Source organism: Pteropus medius, unplaced genomic scaffold (genome assembly GCF_902729225.1).
Source record: "Pteropus medius unplaced genomic scaffold, Ma_sr-lr_union100, whole genome shotgun sequence".
In the NCBI taxonomy this organism is placed as follows: Eukaryota; Metazoa; Chordata; class Mammalia; order Chiroptera; family Pteropodidae; genus Pteropus; species Pteropus medius.
In genome coordinates this window covers 3,207,812-3,221,176 of record NW_024340696.1, presented here as the reverse complement: position 1 = coordinate 3,221,176, position 13,365 = coordinate 3,207,812, and the positions used below count along the sequence as shown (strand labels likewise).

Below are 13,365 nucleotides of genomic sequence, written 5' to 3'. Positions count from 1 at the left end.
TAGCTAATGTTTCCATTCTTGCAAGAGATATCAAGTTGCATTTTTTCCCTTACTTTTAGAAGTGGTGTCTTTGACAAAGTCTAGTTTACATTTTTCTATGTTTAAAGGTTTTCAACTACCAGGGATAAATCTCAGAAAAATAACACCCTAACAGTTGATCTTTTTACAGCAATGGTTAGTCATTATTTGCTTTTATGCAAGATATATGCCTTTCTCAGAAAGAAGAGGTTAAGAGGACTTATTAACATTTACAAAGTCCCTTGAGAGAGGTGTTACCAAGATGTAAATTATATCTATGTTATTAGCCCAGCCTCATTGAACATGAGTGAATTACATACAAATGAGAGTATCTTTAATGGAATAAAAATATTATTAAAAAGGAATTAAAAATCTGAAAGTAAAGTGTTTAAATACATTTTAAATGCTATTGCTTGCTTTTCCCAAATTAGTGTTCTTTTGAGGTAGCTGGGCAAAGAAAGGGACCCAGTGGGGAAATATTCACATGCTAACAACAGCCATGTTTCTATCACCACAAATTAGAGCACTATAAGTGTTGTCTGAAATTTTACATACATCAGAGGCAAACATGGCCATATTTTTTCCTACAAATAAATATAAGCCATTAATAGTTTTGAAAGCATAATCGCTGCTCACATTAATTTCTAAATTAGAGGAAAGGTTTATACTAATGTTTTTTTAAAAATGAATTTCCGACATTCAGCTGCTGAGTAATGGCTATTTGTGCAATGTTTCCACTAAGATAAATGGAGGTTTTACTCTATTTGCTACTTGTTTAAAACTCCTTTGCATTTTTATCCAACGGCCCATTTTTCATTACCAGGAAAGGTATGCAATTTGAACCATGCTACTTTTTACTCACAGTAAATCAATATGTGTCAAAAGAGCAGAAAAGAAAGTAATATTACTTGCTATCATTGGACCTTCCCTTCCAGTGACTCCCAGAAGACACTGTCAGGTTAGGTTGCTATAGCAACAGTGCTCTGGTGTCTCTTTTGCTTGGTTTGTTACAATGTGTTGATTTTTACCACTCAGGTATAACCCTGAAGAATTTTTATGGTAAAGAAGAAATTAAAATGAAACAATACCAATGTGTGTTAAAGAAGGTGACTCCATAACATTTCAAATCCCTTTGCTAACTTCCAATTAAATTATTCATTGTCTTTTCTTCAGACTCTTTAGTCACATTTCTTAAAATGTGAAAGAAAAAACCCCCTGAACCATTAGAGTGCTAGCATGGAACCTAATATGGTTTTACCTAACTGTGAAGGTCTGCTATTAAAATGTCTTGAAATAATATTAATGCATTTAAATACCTACAATTAGCAAGAAGACTCAGCAAGACTATACTGGCAATATAGAAGATTTATCTTCTAACTTCTATTAAAAAGAAATCAGGACAGATAACAATACGTCTTATGATATATAGAGGTCTAATTGGTTTTGCCTATTAAACAAGATAGGCATTATGAAGCATTTTAAACAGTGTCCGTAGTACCAGTAAACACCTAATAAACACTGCTACTATCATAATCCAGTTAGGCAAGCACATTATATATGAGCTGCTTTATAAGCAGCTCAATGGTGAACAGGCTTGTCATTGACTCCTCATCCCTGCTGCTCCCAGTAAATGAGCGAGCTTTCATTCTGACATTCACAAAAACCATCCTGCCCCACAATAGACTTTGTTCTACTAAAGTATTAAAGTAGCTTTCAAAATTTTTGCCATCACTAAGGAAGTTGATGCAATTTTTTTCCCAGTAAACCAAATCTCAGTTCCTATAAATACATGCACCAAAAGAAAAACAAAACACCAAAAAATACCTTGAATGTTAAATATGATATGAATTTGTTATTCATAAATATAGATATCAAATTTTTTGACCAGATCTGGAAGACCTTACACAAATAAACATATGTAATATATATTTTTGCCTAAAGATATCAGGTTATATTAGAGGAGAAAGTAACAAATTTATTAATTATGTGTTTTGTCAGTACTTCTATTATAAAAAGGAATAATTATTTAAATAAGTAAAACCCTATGTTTTCTCTAGGCCTTAGGGCCGAATATTCTCAAGGAGCCTGATTCTCAACTGAGAAAGGTCAACCTAGTAAAATTTAAACATATCCATGGCAACACTGAAGAACTATTTTTTAACGCACTAAAGAGAAAGCAGATAGCTTGGTTAAAATAAACCTTTATGTTAACCTTATAATAAGGAAGAGGAGAACAGTTAGCATTGACTGGGGCAACTGTTTATCCTAGTGAGATCATTCTTCCAGATTTGTACTCAAACCTCTAATAGTAACATATCATCATATCCTGTTCGTTGCCATTCCAAAGCAAAATAACAGTTATTTCCTGAAAAAAGTTTTTAAATCAATAAACATTGACCTAAATTAGATTAAAATACAAAATGATTGACATTATTTTTGAAGGCTAATTGTGATCAAACTTTTCTTTAAATAACATGCTGTAGAACCTTTAAAAAATTGTCATATAAACAACTTTCAGTTCAAAGTTGAAATAAAACTGTTCATAATATCTAGTCAGATTTCTAATTAGAACAACTATAAAATGGACAGAGACCACCAAATCATCCACTGGCACAGGTCCCTTTCTTTATTCAATCCCAGAAGACTAAGCGAGAAATGGAAGTCACCATTTAACCATGTGATTGTAATAAGCTTTCATTCCCCTCACTCTGGTTCATAACCCAAACTACTTGAAGAAACTACATGTTCAAATAATCTGAAAGCTACCAGGACCAGCAAGATGATCTATGTGAAGTTGAGATATGGAAGAGCATATCTCTTCCTTTGACACTAACTGTATAAACAAAAAAGGAATTTTTTTTCCTTTTCCTCATTCTATGTGATCTCTATGATCTGTTTGGTGCACATTTTTGTGTGTACATAAAGAGAGAGAGAGAGAGTTCTGTTTATTTAGCCCTCAGCAGTAATTATGTATGAGATATTTAAAAATGTTCATACCTTGCATTTTTGAATCCCACCACAGGGAAGTTCCTGTATAGTTATCAGTCATATTTCCCTGTAACCCCCAACTCAAGTCCTGAAATAACTCATAAAAGACAAGCTATCAAGTGAAAAGTAAAACTTTACCCTAATGAAGAGGATCTTTTCTCCCACTCGGTATCTTCCTTGAGAGAGCCTCTCCACACAGAATTTGTTTGGGCATTTGCAAGGCGGATCTTCAGAAATCCTTTTCACCTGAAACAGAAGAGCAGGCAAGTTCACTCTCCTTAATTAAGTCTCATTTAGATTAATCTGTTCCATGGGTCAAAGGTCCCTAGATCATTAATGCTTTTAAATGTGTGCTATATCAGACTATGGACATGATGTGAGCACAGAAATATCACACTAAATCCTAATTATGTAAAGGTCAGGCCCTGCAGGCATTTTCTGAAGGCCAATAACTGCACTAAAGCATAAGCTGGATGACGACAATGATAATGATTCTGGTGGATAATGACGAGCAAATCTATTGGCAGCATAGAGGTAAGTCAGGTTCTCATTTCTGAAGAATTAGAAAGATAATGTTGCCAAGATAAATATAGTGAAAACTAGAATAGAATATATGTTAACATAGTGTATATGTTTTCTCATTATAATTTTAATAGTATTAATTTTACCCAAATTCAAAATAAAAGATAATTAAATAATTTTTTTTAAATGAGACTATTGTTTCATCTTATTTTGAACTCCAAGATTTTCTTTAAGAAGTCATCTCTAATTCACCCAGACTCACCCAGAAATTCACTCCATCTCAGTAAGTCCCACCTACCAAACTCTACTTCTGTGGCAGTATTTTACAATTTACACATATTTTATAGAATCTATGTCTGAATATCAGATTTTTATATTTTTTATCTATCTCCTTAGTCTTTAAAAAATACATAATCTCAATGATATGTACACAATGCTAATAAATAGCTATGATTATTAAAAGACAGCGTATAGTTCATGACTTCAGGAACAGGGTTGACATTTATGTTTCTCTTGACAGGGAATCTGCCATGCTAAGCAATCAACCAAACCCCCCAAAATAATTTCCCATGTTTTGAGTCAAGGTTTCTAAACAACGGGCCGTGTGTGTTTGAAAAGCTACATGGAAGAAATTTAGTTTTGAAGGAATTAGGTTAGACTCTCCTCACCCAAATTCTTTCTCCTACGAAGATATAGGTCCTAGATTTTGTCATCAAAGACATTCAGTCAGTCCCTCAAATGATGCAATGTCTGACTTCAATCAGCCTTCTACTAAACAAAAACTTTGAGAAGAGTAACACATGAACTCACGTGCATGCTAGTATAAAGCAGTGGTCCCCAAACTTTTTGGCACCAAGGACAGGTGCTCCTATGAGAATCTAGTGCCTGAGGATCTGAGATGGAGCTGAGGTGGCGATGCTAGCAATGGGGAGCTGCTGCAAATACAGATGAAGCTTCGTTCTCTTGCCCACAACTTACCTCCTGTTGTGTGGCCCAGTTTCTAACAGGCCATGAACTGGTATCAGTCCGTAGCCTGCGGATTGGGGACCTTGGTTTAAAGGACTTAAACAGACTGGTTTCCCTAGTATAAGAAAGGTTCCAGAAAGTATGGAAGCATAGAACACTAGAAAGAAAGCTAGAAAGGGTGGAGGAATCCTGAAACAAAACTTATCTTAAGAAGTAAACAATTATGCCTCAGTGAAGACATTTAAAGAAAAAACAATCCTATTGCTGGGAGAAAGAACCAATTTCTGATATGTATTTTTACCAGGCCCCTCTTGAATTCCCTAATTCTGCCAACATATAAATCTATAATTCCTAATACTTATTCTTATAGCAAATTGAATCTCGGTTATTGTTTAACATTAATTTCTCTTTGCTAGATTGTGAATTACTTAAGGGTTAAGATAGTATTTCATTACATTTTAAATCCCTGAGATAAAACACAATGCCTACTCTGTTTTTAATAAATGCACATAAATAAATGATTGGATAAATAAGAACATAAACCTATAAAGGACACAGGGAAATTATTGCAGCAGATTAAGACTGGATTCAAAGAATCTAACAGATGGCTTTCATTGAAAATATGAGAAAACTAACATCATTAAATAAGTGATTAGGCCCATGTATGAGTTCTGAATTTTTCCTACCACATGATACTTGGCCCATAGATACCTCCACCTACTCCCCTAGTATTAACAGAATTCTGTCCCTAGGGTTTTTTGAAGAATTATTGTTGAACATGATAGTGATAATAGAACAATAAGTGTAAGAGTAGGATAACAGTAGTGTCATTCCCTTCCATGATGCAGAACCACATTCAGGGGAGAGGGGTGGTGAGGAGGTGGGAAATTATGAATGTGTGCTGTTTTCGGTGTTCCTCTAGGTGCATCTTTCTATTGGTAAAAACTGCTTTTCTAAAATATATATAATGTTTTGTATTGGTAAAAACTGTTTTTCTAAAAAATATGTAATGTTTAATTTATACCAAGGTGTTCCATGAGAAAAGAAGGAATGAGAAAAAGAAAAAAAAGGGAGGAAAGGAGAAAAGGAAGGAGAAAGAAGGACATTGGCCATCCAGAAGAACATCAGACAGTTGCATCATAAAAGCACATGGACCAAACTTTAAGAGAGCCATGCTTGGCACAGCTTTACTGCCACATAGTCATTGAGAAAATGATAAATTGGTGTTCAAGTGGTTCCTCTGCTAAGAAATGAAAATCACAAGCACGTATGAAAGGTATTTCCATCTTGAAGTGTTCTTAGACAAAACACAGAAACTACTGGTATCAAATGAAGTAAAATACAAAAAACATCTTCTCAAGTGGCCTGCCCTTCTCTAATGCCTTCCTAGCTTTGAAAATGGACTATTTTTTTTTAATCAAGGGCTTTTTTGTAGTTGTGTAAGAGATTGAAGCAGAAATGGAAGAGACAAAGCCAAACTGTGGGTAGTGGAAATATATTGTTAAGTAAACAGTGCCTGATGACATCTGTGCTTCTTATGTTACCTCGGGATAAGTCGGTCTGGCAGGTGTTCTGTTTTTGGCCAGGAACCCAGCCAGTTTTCTGCTGAAATGGGATTTCAAGAGGAGCCTGATTGCTCAGAATTACACTATCTCTCATCCCCAGACTGAGGAAGTTGATGAAGAAGAGGAAGAAAATAAGAATGGTTTCTTAGAGCTGTATTCAACTCATTGTGTGGGAACTAGCTCCACACTGGGGAATGCAAAGAGGAGAACTAAACCCAACCTCTCCATTTTATCACTGACTCACTCCATCGGGACATCTGGAGAATAAATTAATCTGAATGGACTCCACTGTACTTCTTTTATGTATCTTGATTAAAGAAGGTGGGATGTATTATCCACATAAAGGGTCACCTATTTTTTTTTTCAATTTTCCACAATTCCCCAAAGTAGCAGAAAAGGAAATGTGAGGAAATATTGAAAGTTTCAAAACTGACAGTTGTTGTTGAAATTGTTCACTGGAATATGATATCTTAACACACACGGGTCTGCTTTTCTTTCTTTTTTCTGTACTCTTTTTTTTTTCTTTTCCTTCTTTTACTCTCCTTCTTTATCCTCTTTTTTCTTTTCTCTTCTTTTTTGATGCACATAGTAACTTTGTTAGAGTAGAAATAGCCAATATCATTAATTAAACAAAGGAATTTTACGAGAAAGCTCTATTTTATATCCCTATTCTAAAGCACAAGCTAGGGTACATGAATTTCAGCTCCCCAATGGCTATATGTGCCTCACATTCAGTGAAGCAGTTGCCATAGGAACTACTTTTTATATTTGACATATGAAGCTCTGATTTAAATCATTAGTGTGGCTCAAATTATTTTTCTCTCTTTTCCACTGTCCTTGAAATAAAACACTTCAGTGAAAAACTATCACTGAAACAGAATGCAAATATTTCAATGCATTTCCCTTCATGGTATAAAGGAGATGGTAAGAGACTTCTGTGCCCAAATAATCTTGAAAATTCCAGGTTAAACAAGATTTTATTATGGAACTCTCTAGTGTCTTTGACATACTGAGGTGCATTGCCAAATTCTCGGTAGGGATTACAGTAAGCTGTATTTCTCAAACTAACCTAACCATGGAATTCTTTTCCCCATGGAACATCTGGTGGGGTTAGTGTTTGATTACACATTCTTTGAGAAATGCTGGTTTGAAGTCTTTTAGGATATAGATTCTAGCTGGCAATAGTACAGAAATATCCATTTGCAAATTTCCTATATTCAATTAAAACCCCTTAACTAAACAGATGGTTATGTTCCCAAAGTCTGGCAAACTTTAAAGGATGTTTAAAGCTCTTGTGAGATTTACCCCCCACCCCCTGTGAGATCTACCCCTCACCCCCTTCATTGTTTCCGGTTGAGAGCGTAGAACTTGGAGTAGGGGAGAACAGCACCGAGTGATGGTTTTGCCATTTTAAAGGGAGTTATTTATCTCATTCCACTTCTGAATTGGAGCACTGGCAAATCTTTTCCAAAATCTGTTTCATAGTTGTTTCACCACCTTCTCCCTCCTGTCCTTTTTCTCCCTTTCGCAAGGATGAGGGATGGCCATATATGAGACAAGCTGGTGAAGAAGGGGAACCATTCTAGCTACTTCTGCCAGGTTCATGTAAATGGCTTCAAGTGGCCACATATCCTCCCTCTGCAAAGCCATAGCAGAGTTGAGAGGTGCATGCATTTTCAGAGCATGTGGCCATTCCAGATAAACAGAACAAGGAAGACACTTTTAAAAATCTTAATTACTCACATAGAAAATTTATTCAACAAGCATGGCAATAATAGACAATAGATTAATAAAATATGGTCTTTGTTTTTGAGAACAAGGACAGCACCTAGAGAATAATGGGTATTTATGCCAAATAAAGCAATCGCATCATTAAATATATAAAAATCTGGGCACCAAGGACTAATTTGTCAATTTTACCTGGGATGGGAGATGCCAAGAAAAGCTTAATATCAGAGAGCACATAACTTAAATTTTAATAGACGAAATGATATTTAAAAGTAGATTTAAAAGATGAGTAGGCAGAATTATGGTAAGGAAAGTGAGTGAGGAAAAACACAGAGTATAAAGTGTCTTTAAGAATTTGGGATTAGCAGGCATGTTTGCAATGGATACATGCAAGGAGGAGTCTAGAGAGAAATAAGGCTGAGAAAGACAAAATGGAGGGCTTACGTGACATATAAATAAGTTTGGGCTTTACTCTGGGTGTTAAAGAGAGCCCCCATATAATTTTCATCAAATCTGAGTTGCGTTTAGGTGATCGTTATGGTAAAAATAATGTCTGTGGAGAAGAATTTCAAGAATGCATTGGTCGACAGTGTTAAATACCAGAAAGTGGCCTCATAATTTGAGGACTTAAAAAAATGTGTTTGACTCAGTAATTCACTCATGAGAAGGTTAAGGGTGACACTATCCAGAGCTCTGATTATAATGCATTCAAGAAAATTAATGGAGGTGACAGCTGAGAAGAAAAGGATTAAATTTAAATGTAGTTGCCCAAGAAACACATTTATAAGAGAAAGACTAAAGGAACATTTTACTCTGAAGTAAGTCTCATCAAAAAAGTATAATGGAGAGAGAAGAAACATTGTTCTCATCAACATAAATAATGTATCATTATCTACTATTAATACAGTATTCAATTTCCTTACAAAATAAAAATGAAATACTATGATAAGCAAGGCATGTGACTGGTCCTTAAAAACAGTCCTGTAATTTTAAAGTAGTTTTAGGTGGTATTAAAATGCCCTTGCCTATTCTTTAATTCCTGAGTGGACTGAACAAAACAAAACTAAATTAAATGGGCACTGGCTAAAATACCTTGACAGGCTCAATTTAAGTTTGCTGCCCTTAGTAGAAATGAAAATTCTCAATCTGTTATATTTCTTCTCATCTAAATCTGCAGAGTGTCATGTGGAGGAAAGCACAGATGAGGAAATCTCTCTTTCTGCCTCCTATAGTGTCAATCGACCATTGTCCCAGCTCTTTTCAACTCAGACCATGGAGAAGGAAACTCTCAGTTTATGGACAGGAGTTCTTTTCAGTCCTGTCTATTGCACATAATGGGCATGATGGTTGGTGCTAGTTTCTAAGGATTTCCCTGTATGTGTGAGACATACTTCATTCTAACATCTCTGATATTAGACTGATGATGTTACTATTTCCTATAAAATGAGTAAGATTTTTTTCACAGTTGCATTCAAACTATACACTCTGAGAGGTAAATGCATATACATCATAATCAAATACACTACTTATAACCAAGAACTACCTAGTAGACAACAGAGGTAGCCAGAGAGTTTTAATTCATCTTGATTGCTATTACACCTAGAATCTGTTTTTTGTGATTATGAGGGCATAATGAAAATATTCTGCCAAAGACCATGACTCAAGGACTCTGCTAAGTAGAGGGATGGAGACTTAAGAGTTACACAAAATTGGGTTGGAATATAATTCGTTCTCTTCCCCTTAGTAAGAGGTTCAACTTCTAAGTTTCAATTTCCTCTGTAAGAAATCTGCCTTACAGATACCAAGGGCACTTGAAAACAATGCTAGACCCTGGCCCATAGCGGGCAGCTATCTTCTCTGTGGTATGTTTGCTTTCTCTCTTTAACAATCCTCAAGATCTCATACCTCAGGCTTATCTATGAAAAGGGGAACCATAAACCAATGACAACAAAGCATACATGTCTTTAAAGTCAACTTTCTAGAAGTTGATTTATTATTCTAAAATTTCAGATACTACTCAGCAGAATTAAGTGACTCTTAATTTTATTTCATTTTTTATTAAACTTATTAGAGTGACATTGGTAAATAAAATTATATAGGTTTCAAGTGAACAATTCAATAATACATTACTTGTATGCACATTGTGTTTTCACCACTCAAAGTCACATCTTCTGTAATCATTTATTTGATATCCTTTACACTTAATTATAAGTAACTGACTCAGTTTTGAATCAGGACTACAAACTTTTTCATAGGATTTTTAAATGAATTTCAGTGAAATAAAAATAAAGATAAAGAAATGAAAATAAAAGGTAAAGATTAGACTGATAGGAGATTGTAGAGAATGAGTTTTGTAATTAAAAAAAGACAGTGCTGGTAAGAAGTCTGACCAATTTTACTTACTGCATCATCCAGTAAGTTTCCTGTACTCTTTTTTCCAGAAGACTTTGATGAAGGAGAAGGTGAAGGAGAAGGTGCAGAAAGTGTTTCCTCTTGTTCAATCTCTTTTTCCAGTTTTATCAAACCTGGAGGCTCCACACCATACCTTTTAAAAGACACCAGATCAATATACATGCATAGCTTATAATGATAAACTTACCATATGTTACATTTGATCATGAACACTATATGATGAAGTGATAACTATATAAAACATTAACTTTTTCTAACATGAAATAAAAAGTTCTTAAGTGGCATCCTTCTAAGCTGGAAAAAACATTCCTGGGGTGTGTGTGTGTGTGTGTGTGTGTACACATATACAAATAGACATAGAACATATAACATTGAGATTAAATAAAAATATTACATGTAATACATTAATGAATCAGTAACATGGATAACCATGTTTCTTATTTACTAGCTAATAATATTACTTATTTACTAGCTAATAATATTACTGCTGTAATTGAACTATTTTAAACACAAGCTCTTTAAAGATGGACATAAAATCAGTCAGAATCAAAGTTGAAAACAGCAATGCCCCCAAAATACACATTCTTAAATGATTTAACACAGAAGAAATTCACTGTTAGTTGTATACCTCCTATGAACTATGGCAATGGTCTCCAACCTTTTTGGCACCAGGGACTGATGCTCCTATGAGAATCTAATGCCTGATGATCTGAGGTGGAGCTGAGGTGGTGATGCTAGCACTAGGGAGCAGCTGCAAGTACAGATGAAGCTTTGCTTCCTGGGCTGCTGCTCACTTCCTGCTGTGTGGCCTGGTTCCTAACAAGCCACAGACCAGTACAGACCAGTACAGGTCTGTGGCCTGGGGGTTGGGGATCCATGAACTATGGATTATACAGGTTATTCTCTTAAGAACAATATAATGAAAGCATGTAAAGTGTTACTGGAAAAGAATATAAACAGAGAAGAAAGAGAAACAATTTAGAATAACAATATGTTAAAAATTATGTGTTATAAATTATAAATGCCATAGAAATTCAAAGAAAGAGAGACGTAACAGTTATCAGCATTCTGATCTCCCATAATCATATTTTTCTTAGGCTAAACTTAAAATTGGCTTGATTTGTTAGATGCACATCAACTGTACCCATGTGGAGGAGGCCAAAGATAATTCCAGAATTTAAGAGCTGAAAGGAACTTTGAGATCACCTAGTTATACACGTTCATTTGTACAATTAAGAATACAGGTCTAGAGAAGGTATAGAACTAGCTAAGAGCTGGGAAAAGATGCAAATCCAGGTTTTCTGACTTCAGGACTGAGGCCACTTTTTACTGACATTTAATCAAATGATCGATCATGTGTTAGAAGAGGAAAAAAGTCACTTGGAGATTAAAAAATAGATTATGGATAATCTACAAAGTAAATTTATAGATAGAGAATAAATATGTTGATAGTGTTTAGTATCTTAGAGTGAATAGTGCACTAAACAGCATTAAATGTAAAGGTTTAGATTACTGTCCTATTCTAATGGCTGGTTATATTAACTGACATCATTACATATGTTCAGTATACTCTTCTAGGCGGAAGCAATTTCTCCAGTCTTGATATTTTGTTCTTGTAGAGGGTGCTCAATTAATTTAATTCCTAATTTCACTCCTTCATCACTTACTCCTCTCTAACAAGATAATGGAATTTACCAAATCACTAAATCTAAGAATAAACTGAGCATGTTTGACTCAGTTTACACTTCTTCTTCTAGGAAAGAACACAAGGCGGTCTCGATAGGAAACCCCACCCTGACTGAGCTTTGCTTATAATTAGGAAGTTAATTGGCCTAATGCTGGAGTTCAGTTAAAGATAATAAGCATGTCTGTCAACTTGGACCTTATCAGTAACAAAGCTGATATTTGATGTTCCATCTTCCGCTCTTTTATTTCTATTTTTTTTTTCTTCAGAATTTAGATGGTAAGCATGGGTGTTATATGTCAGGTGACCCATGAGAGCTGGAAAACAGAATTCAGTACAAAATAGTTTAAGCTGGTACAACTCAACTGAACAATTGCTGTTTTGAGAACTGCCTCTACTGAGTGGGATAATTTTTAGTTACATAAATCACTGGCTAAAAGACCTAGGCACCATTTACCATATTTCCAACCTTTCACATGTATTAGCCAAATAATGGAACATTAGTTGAAACATGTGCTTGGCTGCAAATTCTCTAACAGTGGAGACCATGATCTGATTGCCAGCATCCCCAGCAGCTGCCATAGATCCCAGAACACAGTAGGTACTAAATAGTTACTGTTTGAATGGAAAAAAAAATCCTATATTCTCATGTGACAATGATTTTGGGTTCTAAATATGTTTAGTTTCATTATTTGGGATCTTTAAATGCATATCACTTTAATAAAACATGCCAATATCAAATGTCCATAAATGCTTTACCAAAACAAGTTCTTCTAGAAGAGTTTAAACTCTAGCTAAACCTAAAACACATTTTTTTCTTTTTTACTTTCTAGTACCCTGTTATTACACTGAACTCAACCCAGCATCTCATTACTGTTGACAAGTACCAACAATACTCACAGGGGGATTTGCACATGGTTCTTCCCTGAAGTAGACTTGGGCTAACTGTGTCATTAACCGACTCTTTAAATTTAGCAAATCACTTAACCTCTAGGAGTCTGTTTACCATCGGGAAAGTAAAGAGGGAAATGACCTTCCCTAGGGGTTTGATGTAGCTGTGGAGTGAAGAAGGGGGAAGAATGTTAGAAAAGTAACTGCTATTAAACACTTTCAATGTGTCTGGTACATTGGGACATCTTGACAGACATTGTTTTTGAGCCTCCATTTCATTTAAATATAAAATAAAAATTCTAATTCCTATGTTTTAATATTGTTAGAAGGTATTAAAACAGTATCCATTACATATCCAGTAGAGTGTCTGACACACGGCACTGCCTCTGAGATTGATGTTGATAATTGATGTATCAAAGGCTGCACAACCAGGGAACTGCAGCACTAAGGTATTTTTGCCAAATTTTTTATTTTAAAAAAATATACCACCAAATGAAACAGCTTCATAATTAAGATGTAAAGTATTATTATTATTATTGTTTATGTTATTACTATAGTTTGTATTCCTTACAAAAGGACTTATTATAGGCT

General features: G+C 34.8%; 1 protein-coding gene across 16 annotated transcripts in view; it reads right to left on the bottom strand.

Annotated features, from left to right (window-relative positions):
* Positions 1 to 13,365, bottom strand: part of GAS2 (growth arrest specific 2) — a 121,349-nt gene that overhangs the window by 47,912 nt on the left and 60,072 nt on the right. For all 16 annotated transcript variants that reach the window (XM_039865820.1, XM_039865792.1, XM_039865846.1 and 13 more), the window contains exons 6-7: positions 10,191 to 10,332; positions 3,145 to 3,252 (exon numbers count right to left, since the gene is read on the bottom strand). In XM_039865820.1, the coding sequence (XP_039721754.1) occupies positions 3,145 to 3,252; positions 10,191 to 10,332 (250 nt within the window). The remainder of the gene's footprint in view (positions 1 to 3,144; positions 3,253 to 10,190; positions 10,333 to 13,365) is intronic.